General features: G+C 38.5%; 1 protein-coding gene across 1 annotated transcript; it reads right to left on the bottom strand.

Annotated features, from left to right (window-relative positions):
- Positions 1-5,267: 5,267 nt before the first annotated feature.
- LOC126761931 (uncharacterized) lies at positions 5,268-25,142 on the bottom strand. The gene is made up of 6 exons (XM_050478366.1): positions 24,819-25,142; positions 13,943-15,578; positions 9,208-9,422; positions 8,863-9,050; positions 8,432-8,747; positions 5,268-5,767 (listed from the first exon to the last, which is right to left on the bottom strand). The coding sequence occupies exons 1-6, from the start codon at positions 24,853-24,855 to the stop codon at positions 5,568-5,570; spliced, it is 2,592 nt and encodes an 863-aa protein (XP_050334323.1). The 5' UTR covers positions 24,856-25,142; the 3' UTR covers positions 5,268-5,567.
- Positions 25,143-25,362: the final 220 nt, after the last annotated feature.

Raw genomic sequence — 25,362 nt, forward strand, 5'->3', positions numbered from 1 at the left:
TTTTCTATTTTTTTGGCTCCCTATAAATCAACTCGCTCTATTAAGCATTGCTCATTCTTCGTAGTAGCCATTTCAATTTCAACAACGGAGGAAGTCGCAGGATGTTGGTTTTTCTCTATTTCACGATCTCCAGTGGATTCATAAAGCACTTAAAAATATATTAACATGGAAGTAACCTACGGACGCGGCAATGGTCTCCTTATTTGACTAAAATTTCTGCTCGGTGAAAGACTTTTTCAAGTTTGAAACAACAAAAGTCGTACGGCGCTAAATCAAGTTAATCAAGTGATGGATGTTGGGTGAGTTAACACTTCGTCGTCTAGTTCGACCAATTTGGCTGTGGACGACGAATGTGTGAGCTCGAGCGATGTCATGGTGAAATATCACTTTTTTCTTCACCAAATAATAACGTTAAACCAGTAATTCGGCAGAGCAGAGTATTGTAATCGTTTTGTTCTTCTCCAAGTAGTTGATCACACTTTCTGAATCCCAGAAAACGGTAGCAGTTACCTTTCCGGTGGTATCAGTCATGCCTAAAGCTTACTTATGCACTTTTTGTTATGATATCCTTTTTTAAAGCACCTACGCATGTACATACATATGTACATATATCCAAAAACATCTAAAGAAAAAGGTCTCAGTACATACAGTCTACAAGCGATCTTTTATTTCACTAAAATTTCCCTTCTAAAAACAAGCATCGAATCAATGACCGATACTGAACGCTTTTCATTTTTTCAAAATCACCGCCTTTCACACGCGGTAATATAAAATTATGAGTCCGATTGCCCTCTCTGTCCGATAGGAAAGATATAGTGCCAATCGTAGCCCTGAAAATCGGCTCGATATTTCCACAACCCTGTGTATTCGGCATAGAGTCAACCATTCACTATAACTGCATGAGTTGCTTGCTGTGAATATCAAAATAATAATTGTTTGCTTCCTGGAAATACATCGGCTCTGATATTTTTGAACTTCAATTTCATAATTCACCAACTCATACTGTTTGTTTCCTGGAATAAGAAGTCAATCAAAAGTTTTCTGCCATTTTCAAGGTAATTAGATAATGCAACTTTTAAAGGCAGGTGGAATCGATCCCTTCCTGTAAGGCGATATTGAATTGATTAACTGTCAATCCCAAAAATACATAGCAAAACTTTTCTGATAGTCAATCCTGGCTTGGCCACCTTTCGATCTTGTAAGTGGCCCACTTTTCTGATTTAGGAGTGAATTGATTTTATTGCGATATGCCAAATGTCACATCAAAATAATCATTTGTGCTTAGTAAACGCTTGTCTGTCTGAAGTAGAATCTTACTGGTATCTTTGGAATATCGAAAGCAAAAGTGAAAACCATTTTGAAAGAGCATTTGGGCCTAAGAAAAGTGAAAGCACGATTGGTTCCAAAATAACAAATTTTTTTTTCGAAAAGCATGAGCGATGATTCTTGGATCTATGCTTACGATCCGGAAACAGACGATCAATAGGCTGAATATCGTGTCAATGGTGAGCCGAAGCCGAGAAGACCACATCAAACCAGGTCAAAAATCAAGGTTATGTTGAAAGTTTTCTTTTATTATCGAGGTGAGGTGTACTCCGAATTCCTTCCGACCGACCAAACTGTCAACAATAAATACTATTTGCGTGTTATGCGTTCTTTGCGCGAAGCCATTCGTAAAAAGACCGGATTTATGGGCCGACAACTCTTGGTTTTTGCACGACGATAAAGCACCGTCGGATATTGCATATATCTTTCGCAAATTTTTGAGTTTTGCGCCAAATTTTTTGTAAATGTAATATCAACTGAAAAACCAATTCGTGAAACAAGCTATGTGTTCCTTGTATCGTTCTGAAGTTTTTTTAATTTTTTGTGGTTGGAATTTGTATTGAAAAACAAGAAATTAATTAGAATGCGTGTTTAAGACTACCAAACAGACTATAGTTGTCCTTCAGCATACTCAAAAAAACTAAGTTAGTTTTTAAAGCCTATGCCAACTCAATGCAATTTGTTGTTGTACTTGCTTTCCCTACATACACATATTTACCTTTAGCTTTGACACACAAGAGTGCACCCACATACACACACACACTGTCCTCAGCAAGCACATATTTTCCAGTTCAAACACAAGTGTTGCCATTGTTACAATTCATGCGATGAGGAATTTTTCTGTAGTTGCTGTTGTTGTATGTCACACAATACAGAATATCGAGCATTATATAACGACACTCATTCAAACAACAGTTGTCGCCTGCGAACAATGCATGACAAATTTTGATTTTCTGCGCATTTAATCAATTCGAATCATCTCATCCATTTCAGCTATTTTATTCATTCACTGCGCTCCGCCTGCTTACACCCAACCAACCAACCAACCCAACAACCAAGCAAACAGTCAAGCAGCCGCGCACCGAGCTAACCAACCATCCTTAGTCAGCACAGTCTGTTGCAGTGGAAGGCACATACACACACACATACACACTCTCTCAATATTGTCAAATGTGACTAATTTCATGCTCGCGTCAGCGCGTACTTTCATCCAGCACTGATCTGTTTAGTTAGTCGAGATGAGTAGCAAGGTTGTGCGGTATGTGGCGTGGCAAGAGCGTGTGTCCCGGGGAGGGAAGATGTTGTGCAGAGGAGTGGTTGTTATGCGGCCTTTGTCAACTGTGCGGAACACATTCCTTACCTGCACCTGCAGCACACAGCCATCCAGACATAACTAGGCAGTGTCAATGGCTCAAACGGAACGGAACATTAGATGACACGCGTGATTATCTGGGGAGTTTTGTCAATCGGAATCTATTTGCATGCAGATACATAGTACAATAGTAAATTTATGTAATTTGCAAGAAAACAGATCTTCCAACTAGATATGGCGGACTAAGAATGACGAAGTGAAAAAAGAATATCACCTAACGGAGAATAGTTAAATTGACTACCGAAATACCATAAATGGAATTCAGGAAGTGTGTCTTCCTCAGACGTTCCTCTGTTCGTACAATCGGTAACTGGAATACGAAGTAAAATGAAATTCATATCTTCCTTGGTACCTTTAGGAGTTTGGTATTGTAGATGGGGGAAATGCCATGCTCACAAACCGGCGACAAACAGACCAGAGTCAGTTCAAAAATACACATGTCCAACAATATAACTTGTTAGCCAATTAAGCTCCGTAGCTCAAATTACACACATCTTGAAGATAAGCAGTATTAGTGCTCTTTAAAAATTTATCGAAAATTTACTACTCCATAGACTAAAAATTTAGCTGCCATAAACTTCAGAAGAAAGGCTGCAGCGAAGCTATAATACCATTCACATGTGAATTCCGAATTTAACGAAAGGATATAAAATACCTTTACTTTGATCATTCTGATCTGTACAGACGGAAGTGGCTCAACCGACTTAGTTCATCACGTTGACCATTTATTTATACGCATAACTCTGGTTTTGCACGGTTTTGATTTAACACGATTTGGAAATAAAATCATATAACTTCCGCAGAATCTTTCTTTTGAAAACTCTTAACGCCGACTCATCAGATGTTGTCCATGCCTTTGCACTATATGTATAGTATGTATAGCGGATATGATGAGTGACTTGTAGAGTTTGGATCAATATGGGGGTCTCTCACCCGATGCTGTTTTCTTCCTTTCATTGGGGGAGTGCTTTTAAGTGGCGGGTCACAAGCCCAGCGCACAACCCTGGGAGGAATGTTTTACCTTCTCACTTTAGTTTTTCTTCAAACGGCTGCTTTTTGGCGACGCAAAGGATACTTGGTCTAAGACCGAAAATCGTGAGCTGCTTGAGCCATATGTAAAAGAAACGTTTCTGACCATTCCCAAGTGAATGGCGTTCACAGAACTTTCCTTACTTACTTGAACTTCTACACATAACTCAATCCACACATAATCTCCATCCTTACGAGTTTTAGTCGTTTCAAAACAGGGAACCTGTCTACTTTAAATATAATTTTCCTCTTAACTTTACAATCAATAACTCAGCGTTCTGAGAAAGCCATCAAATAACACCTTCTTCTGATAATAGACGGATGACCTAAATGCGATTGATATATTAACGAGCTTCGGTTAGAACCTTGCATAATGTGATTTAGGGTTAAAAAATACGAAATCGACTCTTGTCTAATCCACACACACGACACACAATATAACGACTTCCATCCCGCGGCTTGATTATATTCCATTCTGATGTGGCATACGAGAAATTAAGTGAAAATGTTTGTCTTGGAATAATATGTCTGAAAGAGTTGATATCGATACATATTTTTTGTGAGGATTGCAAGAAATGGATTGGAACTGATGATGAAAAGTTTATCTATTATGGCAACCCTAAATGTAAAAAATAATGTGAAACCTGGTCAATCAAAAAAATTAACGGCATAGCCGGATATCCATGACGCCAAGATAATGCTATGTGGAATCGGAAGAGCGTGCTGTATTGTTATCTTCGAAAACCAGGTAAACCGATAGATGGAGAACACTATTGACAACTTCTCAAATACAACCGAACGATTGCCGAAAAACTCTTGGAATTCGTGACTAAACACCAGGCAATAATTTTCCATTATGAGCTTGCCCTTTCCAACTACAATTTGGTCCGGTCGACGAAGAACAATCTCATTGGAACATAAGTCACATCAAAGCAAGGAATCCAAAATTGGCCCGATTCATTCTTGGCCGCCAAGCCGGCGCAGTTCTTTTGAAATGGAATTCAGAAATTGGCGGAAAGATGAGCAACACTTGAAGAATCGTTTTGTACACGTTTTTCTTAAACAATAGTTAAAATTTGGAACGCTTTAGAAATAGGCCCCTTCCCAGTAGTATATGTAGTGCAAAAATGGTTCGCGATCGGTATAGGTCTAGCTTATATGTTTCCTTTTATTTTATATTCCTCATATGTTTCCTTTTTTGGATGGCATTCGGTTTAGTAAAATGGTTCTTACTGATTTTCCGATACTCCAAAGATGCCAGTAAGATCTCTGACTGTTAATCAACGATCGAACACCAATTGCTTTATACTAAACACTAATGATTATTTTGATGTGACAGATGTCATTGACAGCCCAACCTTAAAAAATATTTCGAAGAATGGATTTTCGCGCGAAATTTAAATTAAAAAATTTTACTATTTTTTGCTCACAGTAGTAATTCATTTCACTGCTGAGTAATCACTAGTACGCAGATACTTTTGTTGGATGTGGACCATACCTACAACCAACATTGAGCTGTAAAAATTGTAAAACTTCGCAATAACTGAATACATAAGTGAATAAAATTTATTTTCAACAATTTTGTTTTGTTTTTTATTCTTATGCATTTTACGCTACTACTCGCTAATCGGTATTGGTATCGTTATAAACGTGAGTACCGTTTCATTTTTGATTTTGCTATTTTGCTTACGCTCTTGTGTTTTTATAAAATCATATTATTGTTTATTTTACTTTCACTAACGTTGAATTATACATACATATATTTATTTATACACAACTATCACGACTAAAATGTATTATATCAACTAATATTTTATTCATATGAGCACTACCACCATCTCTAAGGCTCAACCAAGTCTTTGGAACAACCATTATAGGCCAGTTCCTCTGGCCGAAAGTAGGAGTTCTGCATGCTGTAGAGCCGATCAATGGGATTCACCATGGGCGATTGCGTCAGCGGTCCCATCAGCTGTTGAAATGTGGAGTAGCTCAGGCCAAGTACGGTGCTCAGAAAAGGCTCGTTCGTTTTGTTGCAGTTTTCTAAATAAAATCAATTAATGAATTTAATGTTAAGAGACGAGAAGCTTTGCAAGATTTTTAAATATAAAAAATAATTTCAATAGAATTAAGTAATAAAAAAATTGTTAGCAAAGATATAAGCGCCGGAATAAAATCTAATTTTTTCTGGGAATGATTTCAAGAGCTTTTAGTTTGAATCAGATATAGATTACTCTATGCTCATAGGAAACAAGACGGGAAATGAAAAATTAACTGTCGAAAGTAACCATTCATAGATGGTTTCCATAGAGCTGTTACGAATACCGAAGACGTTTTACCTCCTGGGTGTTTTAAAGAATGTGTGACGGACGAAAGCAAAAAAAAACGTTTACTTTGTCTGTATCGAAGCACTACAGCTCCCTAGATGTATTTTGTGCGGAGAGTAAAGCATGGCCTTTGGACAATAATCTATGCTAAACTATATGAAGATATCTTGTCAAATAAAAAAGTTGTCCATATATGAACTTAAGTTTAATCGGTCAGTTTGTGACCCGATAATGGCGATGGCGACAAATGAGAAACTTCTTGCGTAACATTGAGAAACTAGATTTTGTGTTACCAGATAGATCTGTCTTATCTTCTACTCAGATTTTCTCTTCCGTATCGGATATCCAGTGATCTTATGGTCTTATTTTTAGATCTCAAGAGAGGGTCGCTAGAAAGATATCTTCCACACCGCCTTTGAGACAGTGCAAAATATCTCAGATTAAAGACTTGAACTGACCTGAGGTTTTGTGATCAATTAAGTTACTTTTCAATTAGAAAGAATATAGCTGAAGTTTATTAAGAACGAAACTTCATATTTAAAAAATTTTACTTGAGGGCAAATTTTCAAAAATATTGGTCCAAGTAACAAGATTATAAGATTACTAGATCAGCTGTCTTCTCTTTCATTCAATCTTATACTCTCTTGAAGGAAAGAAGAAGTTCGAACTAATAAGTTAATTTTAAAAGATTTCACCACATGGTGACTTAAGTTTTTCCTCATATAATCAGATGTGATTTGGAAAAAATTATTTGAATTCACCTTCTGGTTTCATTTTGGCCATCTGGTTATTGTTATAACGGGTACATAATTGTCGATAGGATGGTAAGGATTAGATATGTTGTCATCGAAGTCATGCAACGGAAGGCCTAGAAAATGTGTGGTTTCGACGGGGTCGGACCAGAGGGAAAAGGGTGTCAGATGAGTAGGGTTAGCAAGGCAAAAGACATATGTTTGATATTCTGGATAAGTAGGAGTTTAACCTGCTACAGTATCCAGAACGAAGCTCGCGGCAATTCGACCTCTTCGTTTGCAATGGGAGAGAAGGAATCGGTGAAGGTGTTAATGACAACACTCTGAATAGCGGTCAGTGTATGTCGGAAGTTAGTTGCGTCTTAAGGTCGGCGTATTATTTTATGTCATTGACGTAGTTGAGGTGGTTCCGCTCCCAGCAAGTGACTGCAGGGATGATTTTTACGAAAGCACCACAGCAGGAACTGATAGGAGAGGAGTTCATTATGCTATTTAACTGAGAGTGTACGGGCCTCACTATATAGGTGTTCGACGGAAGACATCAAAAGCCATACTGACGTAGCCCGGAGTGCACTGCATCGACCATATTGGTGCGGTGGTTGTTAAGGACCGACCGGCCGATTGCCTTATATGTTGGCAACAACGTTTCTTTATCCTTTCCCCATGTGCTGCCGGCTAGCGACTTGATGAATTTGTTCTCTGTATTTGGCGATAATCGCGGTCGTATGCGGAGTGAAGGTTCACAGGCTGTCAAGAGTCACATCTAAAATTTTAGGGTTATTGTCAGTTGGAATCTTTGCGCCATTGACTGTAATATTAAGGTCAAGTCTGTATTCCTTCGTCCAGTTTGTGAATATTTCGCTGCGGATTTATTAGGGGAGAGTGTTAAGTTCTGTGCAACGAGGAAGTGAGAAAGGTCGAAAAGATAGCCGTTTTGGCCATCTTCGATCATAGCGGTTGGCGGTTTTAATATTTGAACTTAAGGACTACCTTTTACCGGTGAAATATCGTGTGCTAAAAAATTTTAGTTTGCTTTCTATAAGCATTAGTTGTATGCCGAGGAATCAAGAGAAATTTTCAAACAGAAATTCATGATTTGATAGGAGATGGATAAAAAGTTTAACCGGAAATTTGGTTATAAAGTTAAATATTTTATTATGATACCCTTTAACATATAAAATATCAATTTTTGACAGGGTTCTTTTAACCAGTTTAATGCAATTTTCTACTTTTTCAACGGCTTTTCGATCTTGTAATTAATCATTTAAAGAACAGGGTTGCCAAAATTGTATAAATAAGCAAAAATTAAATATAGCATAACTCAGTTGGCAAATTAAACTCATCAGTGATTAAAAGCAGATTCTTCCCTTTCTGAATATCCACTCTTCACAACCGTCCGCCGCTATTTTTTTCAAATTTAATCAATTTAAATTGTATAATGAGACAATATTGTTGGCTAAAATTTTTAATTTTTTCCACATTTATCTTATGCTCCACGGCTTTTGCATCTTTTGCACTTTACACTTGAGCATAAGTACGCACTACATAGTAGTAGAGAGCAGTCGCTGAGCGGCGCAGAGGGGCCAAGGCAGGACTCTTACCTCTTTTGATCATTGTTAGCAACGCACCTTTATTGGTTTCCATGCAATTAAATGACGTATTCTCGTTTTCGTCTTTGATGGAGCGCATTTTTATACCGCCATCCGCACAAGAGGCGCCAACACCACCACCGCCACCAGCACCTACCCCGCCACTGCTGCCGCAGGCGGAAAACGGTGACTCTAGCAGCGACTCGCAGTCACTATGCGCCTCGTCTTTAATCTTCGCCAAATTGCTGTTGTCCGATTCTTGAGAATCCTGTGAGTCGCTCGCACCCTTCGTGTGCTCTTGCTTGGCTTTCTTTTGTATTTTTTTCACTTTGGCGCGTTGATTTTGAAACCAAACCTGAGGATTAAATAAATGAGGACTTAACGTTTGGTAATGAAAATTTTCAGTATGTTTACAGTACTTCTTAGCGATTGCGCTCACAAGCATATCATGTGTATATGAGTGTACAAACCTGCACAATTCTTAAACTTAAACCAGTCTCCTTTGCCAAGTTCTCTCTCACTTTACGACAGGGTTTCGGTGACAGTTCAAAGGATGCCTTGAAGGCGCGCCTTTGCTGTGTGTTCAGTATGGTGCGTGGGCGTTTAGGTCCACGTCTGCCATCCAATTTGGGTGCAAACAAGTCATCGCCGTAGAAATCTATTTTTATGGAAGAGTATTTTAGTATTGATCTAAAATGAGAGTTGTGGTAATGCTAAAAAGGCTTGAGGTGGGGATGTAGGTTGAAACTTAGTCTCGATTCGGTTATATTTTCCATTATTTGTACATTACAACGCATGTTACGTAGGATACCTACCGTATCCTTGCAGCATTTCGACTTCTTTTTCATAGTCCAATCGGCAGAATAGTTGACCCTGCTTCACCACGTACTGTTCACCCTTCTTCAAGAGTCCACCGCATACGACGCACGCAAAGCACTTTAAATGGAAAACACTGTCGAATGTTCGCATGACCAGCTCATCGCAAGCGATGCGGTGACCACAGCCGAGGCAGCGATTGCGTAGAAATTGTCTATTGGAAATGAGATATCGTATTTTTTACACAATGACACATATGCATTGTGCAAAATGAAATAACAGTGTTATTAGCGGTTATGTTTTCCAACTATTTATTAAAAAATAATTGTAAAAATATAAATTTGTTATAATAAATTAACAGATATTCTCAGCATGAATGACTGGAGAAATCCCATTTTGTTCTGAATATTTTTATGGTTAACTCACTGGAACTTTATTCACTTTCATTTATACAAGGCAGAATATGCTTTGGAAATATTTTTGGTTCAAACCGATTTACCATCATAATCACAGCGTTAATGATGAATGAATAGTTTGTTTAGATAAAACAAAAATGATCATAAGTTGAAAAAACGTCAATCATTTACTTGTAAGGCAGTGTGAAATAAGATTTCATTGGTAGGTTGTAGGAAGATGGCAGCTTCTTTTAGCATCTCATTTCTAACAATTCCCTTGTTTTAAGAAGGCATGTGGATTTTGAGAAATCATAAAGTGCCTCTTTCCACTCTTTTGCTTCTAACGGGTAATCTAAGTAGAGGTACTTTTTTCAATAACCGTTTTTTGATGGGTCACGGATGAGTCGTGTCAAGCTGTTATGTTAATTTTGTTTAATATTGTTTGCCATTTCATTATCCGCAGCTGAGAGTGTACAGGAATATCGTGGAGAGTCGATTCGGCGCGGTCGCGACAACTAGGACTAACGTCTCATTTTACGTCGAGATTTTAAATTTAAGTCGTACTAAATACGAAGAGAAACCTGAAAATATTCAAGAGCTGCCATTTCATCCAGAAAATTCAACGGTTTAGTGTGGTTTGTGGGCCTGAGGAATCATCGATCCATATTTCTTCAAAAATGATGCCGGTGTTTTAACGTAACCGTGTTTCTGTGTTTTTTTTTTTAAGTAGGGAACCTCGAAATGGATCACCCTATAGTTTATTGAGTGGAAATCGCTTCTATAGTTTTGAAAAAAAATAATACAACCTTACGTTGTTTCGAATGGTTGAATGGGATCAAATATTTCTCTGAAGAGCAAAGTTTTTTCTATTTCAAACATTAACGGGTTATATCCGTTTGGATATTTTTTATTTCGAAAGTACATAAAATTGAGAATAATCTCCGAAAATTTGAAGCTTATCCGATTCGAACGAAAACTTGAAATTCGAAACGCTTTTTTTGGAATCGCAGTGGAAGATATCTCCAAAATGTTTAAACTGATCAGCTTGATATTTTCACATGATCTATATGTTTGTAGGAAATTATCGCGGAAAGAAGATTTTTGACAATAATTTCGATTTTAAGCCACTATAAAGTGCAAATTTATTCACAAAAACTGACTTTTTTTAGGAATCCGTCGTTTGGTCAAAACATAAATTTTCCTTCGATTATTAGTTAAACTTATGAATGTACAGTGTTAACAATTTTTGTTTATTTTTTTCTTCAGTAACTTATTCGGCTTATAGTAATTATGAAATCACTTTAACTTTATGATACCCAGTTGTAATGGTAACGGTTTCATAAAAAATCAGAAATTGATTATAGCTCGATTACTATTACTTTAATTATTAATTTCAATAATTTTCTCTTTCGCACAAATTTGAGCAATTTTTTTGAGCAATTTTTATTAAGTGAACCAAACATATCTATATCGGAAAAAATGTTTGCCCAGCTGAATCAGCGTAGTTAGATACATTATGTGCCCGATGTTATTCAATAGGAAAAAGATTTTATTTCATTGTTGAGTTGTTGAAAATTGAACTTTTTGAGTGCGCCTGCTTGTTTTGGCTCAAAAGCAGCATATTTCAAAGGCGATAATAAAGGTTTGTATTAAAATACGTGACAATATTGTTTTTATTTTATTATATTTTTTTTTTTTTAAATTTTTTGTTAATTTTTTTAATTTTTTTTGGTTTGGCTTTTTGTTTTTTATTTTTTGTTTTTTGTTCTTTATTTTTATTTATTTTTTGTTTTGTCATTCCGGATTGAATTTGATTAGATGGCATTATTTGCTTCAGTTGTATTCATTTTTTATGCTCTCAACATGACATTACGTATACGCAGTGTTAACCTTTTACAGTCGCTATGTATTTGGCATAGTTTTATGTTACTCTTTTCAGGTAAATCAAAATATTATGAGCCAAAATAAAGTATTATGAAACACTTTTGGAAATAATAAAAAAATATTAAATTATTCTTATTTTAATTGATTATTTTGTATTATTATTTCGAGATTACGATAAAAATACATACGATAATAACGCAAAATAAGTATTAATAAAAAAATATTTAGATGCTTATAGGTATATTAGACTGTTCTATAACAAAAAAACTGTTTCAGTAGTCCTAGCACTCAATGGCTCAACCGCCAATCACACAGATAACCATATCAAATATTAGTTTTAATGATGATATGGGTCAAAATTTAAGTGTAATATTTTCGACAATAGTGGTATCGATAGCGTTGAAAATTTTTGGCCAAATTATTTTTTAATAGCTGTTTTTATATTTTATTGGTCTACAACTTTGCTTCCGCCGTTTTTTTTTTTTTTTGTAAATTTAAGGCTTTATGGTATAAAAACGGTTACAAAAATGTTATTCAAAATATTGGCCGTCGCTAGCTACTACTTTTGACCACCTTTCTGGCAGCATGCGTATTCCGCGACGAAAGAACTCCTCATCTTTCGAGTCGATCCAAGTATTAATCCAATTTTTGACTTCTTTATAAAAACTGAAGTGCTCGTTAGCTAGACCGTGTGCCATCGATCGGAACAAGTGGCAGTCAGATGGCGCAACGTCTGGAGAATACGGCGGGTGAGGTAAGATCTCCCATTTCAGCATCTCCACATATTTTTTGACCACCTTTGCGACGTGAGGCCGAGCATTGTCATGCTGGAGAATGACTTTATCGTGTCTTTCCACGTACTGTGGCCGTTTTTCTTTTAGTGCTCGGCTCAAAAGCATCAATTGCGTTCGGTATCGGTCTCCTGTGATGGTTTCACTTGGCTTTAGCAGCTCATAATATATTATCCCCAGCTGGTCCCACAAAATGCAGAACATGACCTTGGCGCCGTGAATGTTCGGTTTTGCCATCGACGAGGAGGCATGTCCAGGCTTTCCCCATGACTTTCTTCGCTTAGGATTATCGTAGTGGACCCGTTTTTCGCCGCCAGTTACAATGCGATGTAAAAATCCATTTCGGTTGTGCCTTTGAAGTAGCTGTTCACATGCAAAGAAGCGCCGTTCGACATCTCTTGGTTTCAAGTCGTAAGGAACCCAGTTTCCTTGTTTCTGAATCATCCCCATGGTTTTGAGGTGTTTTGATACGGCTTGCTGTGTCACCTGCAATGATTCGGCCAATTCCTCTTGGTCGAGTAATGCTTCCAATTCAGCATCTTCGAAAATCTTCTCCCTTCCACCACCATGCCGGTCTTCGACTTCATAATCACCATTCTTAAAACGTTGAAACCATTCGCGACATGTTCTTTCACTTAGGACAGCCTCACCGTACGTATCCGAAAGCATTCGATGAGCCTTAGCCGCAATTTTCTCGGAATTAAAAAAGAAAAGCAAAATTTCCCGCAAATGTCGAGAATTCGGCTCAAAAAGTGACATTTTCAGTTGACAATAAGCTTGGGATGCAAACAGATCTCTACAAATATTTGGGTTAATTTTGACACAAATGTCCAAGATCGACATAAAATGGTTTAATCGACCAGTGTTTGACGCTAGAGACATCTATTGGAAAACGGCGGAAGCAAAGTTGTAGACCTATATGACCGTCCATCAATATCTTCTTAATTTTTTCCAGTATACTTTTTCTAATTTGTTTTGTTTTTAGATAACTGGAAATTATTTTTCTCTCCATAATGTGTTTTAAGAGGTTACATAGTTTACGGGTTATAAAAATTGATTTTCTAACTTTCTTATTAAATTCTACAAAACAATTTTCAGTTTTGTTTACTTCGTCTAAGTTCTAAGTTAAGGTTTTAACTAAAACACGCGTCTTTTACTTTAAATGATCCTGTAAGGAGTTATCCAGTCAACGTGGGCGCATCGTTTCTACGAGAGGTTGCCGGAAATGGCGTTGCAATGGCCGAGTTGAAAAGATTTTTTTCCAAAAAATTCAGAATTTCTTTGCTAATAGTGAAGTTTGTAGCAATAAAAAATTTTAATAAAATATTTATTGTTTATATGAGAAAAATTGTTGAAAAAAGGCTATTTCTTACCCAAAAAAATGTTTTATAGCTTGACTTTTGAGCGTTTTAAAAATGAATGGAAAAACTTATTCTTGCAGACACCCTAATAATTACATAACTGTTTACCTGCTTTGATTGAATGAAATTTTCTGTGAAAAAAGTGGTCTTAAAATAATAATTTTCCAAAAGTGGAGTAAACAAGACACAAAGAACTCAATGAAATTATATTTATATGTATAGTATATATAAAAATTTCGCGTAGTGGTGTATACAGATATGTATATAGTAGATATATGCTATTGGTCATGTGCAAATATTTACCTTTCATAGTCGATGCGACAATAGAGCTTGCCATCGCGCGCATAACAGGAGTGCACCAAGTGCAGCGCACAAGTGGCGCACTTGAGGCAGCCCTCGTGAAATGAAGTGTCCACGACACGCATTATATAACGATCACAAATTGGCTGACAACAATAGGCACACTGCGTTCCCCCAGCTGCTGCTGCTGCCGGGTCTGACGTCAAGGCTGTACGACAAGCGGCGGCGGATGCTGACGATGACAATGGCGGCAAGTGCAATGACAATGACAAAGGCAATGCCACCGGCAGTCCGAGCACAGCAGCTGCGGCGGCCGTTGAGAGCGCGTCACATTTGTTGCCATTTCGCAGCGCTGAGGGCGGCATGGGGGGCGTTGGACAAGGCGAGTGGTCGTCATGCGCGAATTGTCCATGCGAATGCGTGCCGAAATGCAATTGTAAATGCTGAAGTTGTTGCTGCTGTTGTTTGTGTTGCAACGTTGCGCAGTTTTCCGCCGCGTGACGCTGCATGGCAAGGAACATGTTGTTGTTGTTGTTGTTGGCGTGGTTGTTTGTATTGTCATTGTTGCCATTCAGGCAATTAGTCAGGTTACTATTACCGTTGTGGTCAATACAATTGTTGTTATTGTTGTTGTTGTTGTTTGTGGTGTACATGGCAGCCATGGTGCAGCCGTCGTTGTTGACGATGCCAACACCACCGATACTCTCATTGTTGCCAACAACATTCATATTGAAATCGGCCAATGCTTGCCGCTCGCTGCCATACAAAGAGGGGTGCAAGGGGTGTAGGGCGTTGGGGGAGCAAGTGGGGGGTGGTCGACCAGGTCCTGGACCGGTGACTGGTACATGCAGTGCCATTTGCTGCTGATGTTGTGAATGTAATTGTTGTTGTTGTTGTGCATCTAGCCTTTGTCCAAGACTGCTGGCATTGCTCGCCTTCATATTGACACTGTTGTAGCATTTGTTATCATTGCCGGCATTGCTATTATTTTTGTGGCCACTGCAATTTCCTATGACATTTGTATAAAACGATGTCGCTGCTGTTGCGGCGGCGGCCGCTGCCGATGCGGTTGGTGTTGTCGGATTTCCGTTTATTTCACCGCAGGCCACTCCGTTGACACCACCGCCACACAACACCTCGCGGGTGGTGGGCACTGTAGCGCCAATTGTCATCGCTGAAGCACCGGCCACGCCCCCCATCTCCGCCGTCAATGCTGTAGCGGCTACCATGGATGCTGGCACTGTTGTCGCTGTGTTGCTGCTTGTTGTGGGCAGCGGTTTGGTGGCATCGTGCGTAGCTCCAATGCCGGTGCCGTTGTCACTTGTTGTCGAGCCGGAAGTTGTTGTTGCTTTCAATGCTGTAGCCAGTGTTGTTAACATTCTTTGACTTCCGCTCATCATCATGCTTGCGGATTGCTGTTGTGTCGACGTTTGCTGTTGTTGTTGTGATGCTTGTTGTTGTTGCTGTGACGCTAATTGTTGTTGCAGTGACGCTTGCTGTTGTTGATGTGATCTTTGCTGTTGTTGCTGTACTCTTTGTTGCTGTGATGTTTGTTGTTGTTGCTGTGCTGCTTGCTGCTGTTGAGGTGATGTATGTTGTTGTTGCTGTAGTGGCGTATGACACTTGAGGCCCAATGGTACTACAAGTTCACAAATACGAATAAATACAGTTACATATCGATGTGCGTGAGTGCGTGCTTATGTGTGTGTGTGTGTGTGCGTTGGCAAGAAAAACATTTCAGCAATTTTTATTTGAGCCTCGTAAATTCCATTAAACTGTACATACATATGCACATAGGTATGTTGTTGTAAATGTCAGCCATACTATTTAGCCGACAACGCTCGCTCTCGGCCAGCCAACAATTGAATGACCACAATTACAAATTTCGCATTCGCTTGCGACACCATTGTTTCACCAGCCCTAGTCCTATGCGGTCATGCCATGGACTTGTTTACAAATTGGGTCCACAACAGCTGACCAACAAAATCCCAGCCGCAGCGAGCACTCGGCGGCCGGCGGGCGTAGTGAACGATCTGTTGGCGGAGGGTAGGGGGCGTCGGGTGTATGAGAATTGAACTGGAGTGAATTTGTGGTTTTGCAATTATGAAAATAACTGTAATGCGGATATGTAAACTGCTCACAAAATACTCAACTAAATTTTTCAGCTGGAAACCGCCGCATGCATAGTTTTTGCCTGCCAGTTGACACTGACAGTTATTTTGGTTGAAATCGCTGAGTGGGCATGCGTATGTGTGCATGTGTTTGTTTGGGATTTCTATCTCAATTTATGCCACATATTTATTTGCCAACATTTAAGGGCAGCAGATTGCTCAATTGCTGCAACAGTTGCGGTTTAATTATGAATTTTTGTAAATGCTATTTCACACATATGTATGTATGTACATATTTATTACATATGTATATATCGTTATATGTGTTTACTTAATGCAAATGTGGTCCATATAAATTTTCCAGCAAATTATTTCACCTAAAGCTTACTTTATTAACAAGTTTGGTTGGTCACTGTTGTGGCAATATGTTGCAAGCAATTATTATTACCAAGAGAATACACTAGATTGGTCTGTACTTAATGTATTTAAGGCTACCTACTTTATAATTATTTTGTTTGGAAAGCGAAGAAATAAGTTCTTAATTCTATTAAATTAAAAATTATACAACCCAGGACACTTAAAAAAACGAATCAAACAGCTTCACTATAAAACTACTAGTCGAGTCTAAAAACAGCAAATTTAATTTATAATTTAAATTTTATTTATTATCTTACCCAATGAACCGTTTGCGGATCTACAACTCTTCTCAAAGCATTGTGATTATAATAGAGTCATTTACGTTTGCGTTGGTTTTCGGAGGATGGAGCCATGTGTACAAGTTCACGAAAGTGAGCAAAGTTCTCTAAACGCCATTCACTAAGGCGTGGCCAGAAACGATTCTTTACATATGGCTCAAGCAGCTGACGACTTCTGGTCTTAGACCAAGTAGCCTCTGAATAGCGAGAAACATTGAAGGCGAGCTTAAGTGAGAAGGCGAATCATCCTCTCCAAGGTTGTGCACTGGGTTTGGGACCCGCCACGTAAAAAAACGCCACCAATGAAAAGCACACAACAGCCTCGGATGAGGGGTCCCCATTTTAATGGCCAACCCTGCAAACATGTTAACGAATACGATTTAAGGGCATGCTCCTGAAATGTTCGGTTCCTTAATTGGGAAGGTGCCGCTGCTCAGCTGGGTGTTGTCCTCGTAAGAGTAAAGGCTGACATCACCGACATCCAAAAAATGCAGTAGACAGGACAAGGATTTAGACGAGTAGGTCCTTATGACATTTACTACAGTGGCCATTTAAAGGAGCGCAAATTCGATGTGGGACTCGTGGTGGGAGAGAGACACCGTCGCCGAATACTGTCCAGCCACAATCCACAGCAAAGCGAAGTTCTTCAACACGCTGATTTGCGCGTACACCCCGACGGAAGAGAAGGATAATGTGACCATAGACGCTTTCTATGAGCGCTTGGGGCGCACCTATGAGAGCTGCTCCCGCCACGATGTCAAAATCGTGCTTTGGTCGGTAAATTCAGCTTCCATGATGAAACATCCCCAAATGGGTTGAGGCTGATCGACTTCGCCGGGGCCCGAAATATGGTTATCTGTAGGACTAGATTCCAACGTAAGAAAATAAATTAAGCTACCTGGCTGCCTCCGGATCGAACAGCCACCAATCAGATCAATCATGTTCTAATAGACTGAAGACACGTGTCCAGTGTTTTAGTTGTGCGTGCGCTCCGAAGCTCATAGGCTCTGACCACTATTTGTTGCAGCCAAGATACGTACCCGCCTGCGGGCAGCAAAAACGCAAGTCAACAAATACAAGGAAGGTACGACGTCGAGAAGCTGCAACCACAACAGACAGCCGAACGATTTTCAATTCGACTTGCACTCCTGCTCTCGGAGGGCATTCGTCAGCAACTCGGCATAAGGGAACTATGGGGCGGCATTTTAAGCTCCTTACGTATAGCCGGAGCATTCTCTTGTAGAACTCCCAAAGGCGATCTAGTAACTAATGCCCAGAGCGTACTAAAATTATGGAGGAAACACTTCTCCAGCCTGCTGAATGGCAGCGAAAGCATACTCGTAACAGTAGGAGATGTTGAAGGACAATGCATCAGCTTCCTTGTAGCAGAAGGCATGCCAGACGATTGAAATTTAAGTGTGCTCTGTGCAATCCGTGGGAGAAGCCCCGCAGAATGGGTGCTCAAAGCTGAACCGAGCGTAAATTCATGTGTAGCGTAAATAGGAAAATGCTCGGCTCGTCTTTAAGCATTCCACTCTGCGGGCACATTTATGTTACTTAAGCGGAATCTGAAAAAGCTTCTATGTGGTTTCGTGAGTACCGACATACACTAGAGACCAGGGACAGTCGAAACAGTGGACTTCATCCACGAACCTGCTTCGATGAAGGCGAGAATTATTCTATCGGTACTTATAAGAACTCATCTAAATCGACTACCTATGTGAGGCAAAATGGTCACTGAACGTATACCAAATAATTGAGCAGATTTGGTGTGGCTAAGAGTGCTGCTCCATCATGTTAACGCAGCAGCTGTCATCCGCCGTCGTCAGGGCCAAATTGGTCGAATTAGGTACGCTCTTCCGCGCCTTTCGCCTTATTCTTAAAATTTGGTCCGATTTGACTTTTGTTTCAAAAGTTTATAAATTCACTCGCTGGCAGAAATTTAAGTGAAATTTTCAACACAGCGCCATACTTTGTAGACTTTCATAAACGCATTTTTCAGACAGGTTAAAGGAGTTGTAGCGTCGTTGGGTCAAGTGTAACGAGTTAAAAAGAGATTAAGATGTTGGATTTCACATTCTAATATTGTGATGATTTTCCAGAGAAGCTGCAAATCTAGGCAATTGAGTCGAATGGTCAAATAGAGTTTTAAATATGGACATTCTAGTATTGAGTTCTATCAAACACGTAAGAGAGTATTCAAACCAACTCGCGATATGTATATGATATTAAACGATTATTGCTTGATTCTTGGGCTCGTATTGTTATTACAGATCGCATGCTTTGGACGTGATTTTTTCTTCTTAAATGGCGTTGACACCACTTACGTGTTTATAGCGCTTTTCGCTTTCGCGAATACTCTCAGAGCTCAGACCTCGTCAACGTAGCCGCTGTCTCTTAATTCATTGATCTATGTTAATGTCGTCGTATATCTCGTACAGCTTATCGTTCCATCGAATGCGGTATTCGCCGTTGCCAATGCGTAACTTTTGGGCGTGACTGGCTACTGAATTTCCCAGAATGTTTCCTATATATTTATACCCTGAACAGGGTATATTAAGTTTGTCACGAAGTTTGTAACACCCAGAAGGAAGGGTCGGAGACCCTATAAAGTATATATATAAATGATCAGTATGTCGAGCTGAGTCGATTTAGCCATGTCCGTCTGTCTGTATATATACGAACTAGTCCCTCAGTTTTCAAGATATCGTTTTGAAATTCTGCAAACGTCATTTTCTCTTCAAGAAGCTGCTCATGTGTAGGAACTGCCGATATCGGACCACTATAACATATAGCTGCCATATAAACTGAACGATCGGAATCAAGGGCTTGTATGGAAAACTTTCACATTTGACAATGTATCTTCACGAAATTTGGCATAGATTATTTTCTAAGACAACAATGTAATATCCGAAAAAATTGGTCAGATCGATTAACTATAGCATATAGGTATACAAACTGAACGATCGGAATCAAGGGCTTGTATGGAAAACGACATTTGACAATGTATCTTCACGAAATTTGGCATAGATTATTATCTAAGGTTAAACAATGTAATCTCCGAAGAAATTGGTCAGATCGGTTAACTATAGCTTATAGCTACCATAAAAACTGAACGATCGGAATCAAGTTTTTTTTGTTTATTTTAACATCAGAACCAGACAGTCATGGATTTTACACGAAAAAGTTTAATTAAATTATAGTTTTATATTAATGTTCTAGAAATCCGGAGGCTGAGAGTTTCATGGACCAAATGATAGGGAAATTTAAAATTTTTCTTGATTTTTATTAACATCAGCTTAGGCTAATGACATACTATATGGATTTTTGCCTGAAAAAGTTTAATTAATTATATTTACTATTTCAAGAAATCCGGTTCAGTGCTGAGCGTTGAAATGACAGGTGAATGAGTAGGGATTAATGAGAAATTTTTCAGATTTTTATTAAATAATGCTATAGGTAAATGAAAGGAAATTAGTAAGAATCAAAGACAGATTGACTAGCTTAATTCTTGTATGAAATTTTCATATACTTCTACGCCGCTGTGTAATGCGATTAGCTGCCTGCTGGTGGCATTCATAACACACATGTCAATATTTAGCACAACAACTGCACACACACCTGACAAAAAGGATATACATGTGCGCGCATACGAAAGGATATCCGAAAGTATTTAGTGGAAGCTTGACTCAAACTAGGTAAATATATTGACAGATTTCTTATTCGTGACGCTGCTTGCAACAACGGGATTTACACTTGTTTTCCTTATGCTCTACGAACGACATAAAGCGAATCCTTTATGCCGCTGTTTACCAGAGCGCTACCACTGTTTGTGAGTATGTGTATGTGCCGCTGGCTGGAGGCAGCATTTGAATAGACACAAATGCTTAGCATATGGTTTTCGGAAACCGCCGACTTCCACCCTCAGTCTGGTGCGGCTGTTTTTGTTGCGTGCACTGCTTGTTTTTGTTGTTTTGTGATTATAATTAAATTATAAAAGAATTTAAGTCACTCAGTCAAATATGAAGGCGAAACGCCCTTTCATTTCGGCTAAATGCCGATCGGATATACCGAATTTGTACGTAAATGAGTCAACAAAAGGAAATAAATGATTGTGAATATGTGTGCGTGTGTTTGCGTAAGTGTATGAGTGTTTGTAAATATGTATTGAAGGGAGGTTGGCAAGCGATTCAAAGGTGAAGGCTGTGCGTCTACAAAGTCCTTCATCCCCAATTTGGGCCAGCGTCGGCACGTCAGCTTTATATGTGTGTTTGTATGTTTATATTTCTATGTACATATATGTATGTATGTATGTATTTCAGGCGATTTACAACAAAGGGCCGCACATATGCAATAACTTTGTTATTATTGTTTTTGTTATTATTATACGGTGGCAAGCTGTTGCTTTAATCCGATTTCATCGCTCAAACAAAAGGCAAAGAAATTATTTCAGTGCACTTTTTGACTTATCGTCTCTTTAAAGGGGCTAACGGTAAACAATACGCATCGATTACAAAACTACAACAACTACATACGGTAGGAAAAACTACTCGTATTCATCTGCTGACCTTTGAAACTGCCAAGTTGTATGTTTCTTCCTGCTGCAGGGGGAGGTGTGAAATTATATTCAAAGCTATCAAATTATCTTAAAGTGATAACATTTGATCTTAATATTGTAGTTGTTGTTGTGATTGCGTACAAATATCCAAGTTGCATAGTCTATACACAAATAATACAAATACAAATGTACAAAATTTGTGTCGGCATGTTAAATGAGAGCTGCTTTTAGTACATGCTGAGAGTTGTGTCAAATAGCGTTATGTTTAAAATGTGTTAATTTCTTATAGAATTTAAAAGTGCTGCAAAAATCTTATGGAACATAAGCTTTTAGGCTTCAATATGTAACTGAAAATTATTGCTTCTAAAAGGTGAAATAAGAGTCTTCTGGAAAATTTGATAAAGTTTTATATTAATAGGTATTAATAAAGATTGACAGAGATAAAATTTAAATTTGATGACATGCTGTTGATGATGTCTCAAAAAAGATTAAAGTATTGAGTCTATGTTGAAAACCAACACATGTAGAATCACGCACATGATGTTATTAACAGCTTACGTAAATGAATAGAAATTAAGTATAATAAAATCATCTCTCATACAGCCGCTCAGGTGATAGTTATAGTATTGCTTATATTAAAAGTGACCATTTTAATTATTATGAAGAATTCTAGAAGGTTAAGCTAAGAGGTCGGTGCAAAAAAAAAAAAAAATAATCCCACTTGGATTTATGATGCAGGAACATTTTGATACTTCAATGCTCCTACGGATTCATCGAAATCTTCATCTCATCTCTTCATCTTCATCTTCATCTTCAATCATCTTTAAAAATCGGCAAAGCGCTTTAAGTCTGAAACAAATTTTTTGAGGCGGTTAATAGCAATTCCAGCTGACGGATGATCTAAGTAAAGTCACTTTTTCAATAACCTTTGTTTGACAGATCAGGCGTGAATCGTGACAACCTGTCATGTTATTTTTGTTTAGCATTTTGCAGCATTTCATCATGGAAAGACTTATGACTGGACAACGTTTAACGTTCAAGTTCTGTAAAGAATGTGTTTCACGCACTTCTCTCAACTCATGGTTATTACAGTGGCGGATAAAGGGGGGGGGTAAATGGGGAACATTTCGAGAAGATTTGATGGATTCAGGTTAGCCTCATACTTCGTTATGTCGACTTCATTTCTGCTGGACTTGCATAAGGGAAGATTTTACAACGTTTTTGGATGCCTTTTGTTGAGATGTCAAAAAATTATGCTGTAGAAGATAGTGGGTCTGATGATTCCGAAGTAGAAGATGAAACTACTATGTCTGCTATGACTGTTAAGGAACACACCCAAACTGACGAAGAGTTGTCTCTCACTGGAGTTGCCCTTCGACGAATCGTTCATGAAGAAATAAAAAAATTAATCTTATTTTGAAATTATGCACGTCTATCGGAACAGTTATGGTTGATGGTCAAAGCTCTGACAAAAATTAGTAACTAGAAAAATAAGGAAACAGCGGGTGCAAACTTGAATTTATAATTGAGATTTTTCGCCTATGTAATATTCCATCTCTAACTCATTCACTTAGCGGGTTTCTTCAAAAAGAATCGATCGATCTGGCAAAAGCATCAAATATGATAGATACGCTGCTTGTAATGTTCCGAAACCGAAGACAAAAAGCTGAGGAACATTTTCGATCCATTAATTCAGGCACGAAAAAATGGGGTCAGAACTGAAAGTTGATGAAGAAAAAGCAAGCATCTGCGGCCGAAAAACAAAATGCGAAAATTTCTGCGTGGGAACTTGCGAAGAATATTAAGGGTCTCAGTGTACATTCCTCTGTTGGATACAATAAGCGAAGATTTGAAGATGCGCTCTTCTAGAGAAGTATTTGGTGGATTTCAACTGAGTTTGCTGCTTACAGAAAAGTATGTGCTTTGAAAACTAAGGAAATTGAAAATCTTATTGAATGCTTGATAGATAGATTCAAAATGGCACATCAAGTGCTAATTGTGTCCGATAGGGCTGCACTCCTGCCTGATAGATAGATTCAAATGCTTTAGGGATAATGACAACGTCGTGCGACGTTTGAAGCTCAAAGTTGTACTTGATCACTGGGAGTGCCATTGTGGGCAGAAGGAAAAGTCAAGAGACAACAAGTTACCGACTACTGCATTGCAAAAGTTGAAGAACTACGATGTGGACCTATAATTCATAGTTTTCTTCGCATATTCTGCATACTTCCTCTGACGAATGCGAGCTCTGAACAGAGCGTTCAACACTATGCCGCATGAAAACGTGTCTGAGGACGAACATGTCCAAGATAGATTGATCGCCCTGGCTTTGCTGCATAAACATCATCTTTTCTATAGCATTCGCTAACAAAAAAGACAAATTGAATGTGCCGACTAACATTTTCCACAATAGTACAAGGCCATAAGGCCTGAAGATGAAAATGAAGGATTCGAAGGGCAACCAACTAATTCAGTTTCAAGTAAAAATGCTCACATTGGCGACATCATTAGAACCGATTGTTGAGTTAACCATATAATCGCTTTTGCTTGATTTCCGACATTAGAGATATATACGCCAATGAAGGCGAAGGGTTTTTGCATGAAAACTGGGTAAAAACCATTCGCCACACTCTCATAAACTCCAAAATAACGTAGATATTAAACAGCAAGCGGGTCATAATACGAAAATCATAAAATAAAGTAGGAAGAACTGAACTGAATTTAGTAGTATCACTATCACTATCTCTACTATGTCGGTTGTCCCTCCGCTTCTTCTGTGATTATCCCCCGCTAGCACAATAAATACACGAAACACTTGCCGTTCACACGACAGTCGGGGTAACCGGGACGGACCCAGATTTTTATATGACCAAGGACTGTCAACTCGGCAGAATTCCGTCGCTTCAACAACAACGAGCTTAATCTCAATAGATAAATTTTGAGGCAACTGCTGGTGGCTCATTACCAGTATTCAAAAAACTATACTTATTTGCAAATAGCTGGAAGACGGCAATATAGAGACCAATAAGTAAAGAGATCTAGTACGTTTCTGTAGCCATGTGCTTTCACATTGTTGGCAATATTATTGATATTGTATATATTTTCCAAGAGTTACCGCTAGTTAAAGGCGGACCACAGCCACAATAATATGGTCAAAGTTAAAGGAACGGTGCTGCCATTTTATCTAACTAAATGGGTTACCCTGAATATACCCCAAAACTATTTGGACAACTATTTGGGGCAATTCAACCACGCAACTGAATTAATAACACACAACTCACTTGTTTTTGAGAAATTTCATCCAATTTTTTTATTTTCTTTTTCATGCTCTATGAAAATACTGTTACTTCCACAAGCTTCAAACTGCCGGCGGTTCTATGAAATTGTCTCTATATAAATAACCGTCGGTGTTCTTTAATTTCTAGCCAACGCAGACTTCGCACACACACACATACATTTATAACTGAACAAGTGCACTGGTTGCTTTCCTTAAAGAAAGTTGAACAAATACTCACACGTGGCAACTTGTATGGGATGCTGTTCGTCAATCATTGCCGAGTAATTTTATTGTGGAGCAAATCATTAATATTTTTTCGTTTCGATATTTTTTTGTAATTAAATTTTTGACACTTTCACTACATTGAATTTGAAAACTGAAAATTTTGAGCTTGCGAGCGCGTCTTTTATTACTTTATTTTCTAAATAAATATAAGGATATTTGTAAATTGACTAGTTTCGAAAATTTCAACACTGGCTTGACACTTGAACGTTAGGCGGACGATCCGTATTATTTGTTGACTTACAAAACGCTATGCTTGAATGACTATGGATCTCTGATATTGCGGGCGTTCGGAGAAAAATGCGCTTTTGCATTATTTAGCCGTCCAAGCAGCGCTGGTTTTGCATGCCAAAACGCCAGAGGGATATTTTCTCTATGACAAAATGCAGGGGAAAGCCGCTGTTATTTGCTTTATGTAATGCATTGCACAAAGGAAAGCAAGCAAAGTTGCGAATATATATAAATATATAGGCAAACATATATATAAATATATCTTTATA

The sequence above is a fragment of the Bactrocera neohumeralis genome, chromosome 6, assembly GCF_024586455.1.
Source record: "Bactrocera neohumeralis isolate Rockhampton chromosome 6, APGP_CSIRO_Bneo_wtdbg2-racon-allhic-juicebox.fasta_v2, whole genome shotgun sequence".
Lineage (NCBI taxonomy): Eukaryota > Metazoa > Arthropoda > Insecta > Diptera > Tephritidae > Bactrocera > Bactrocera neohumeralis.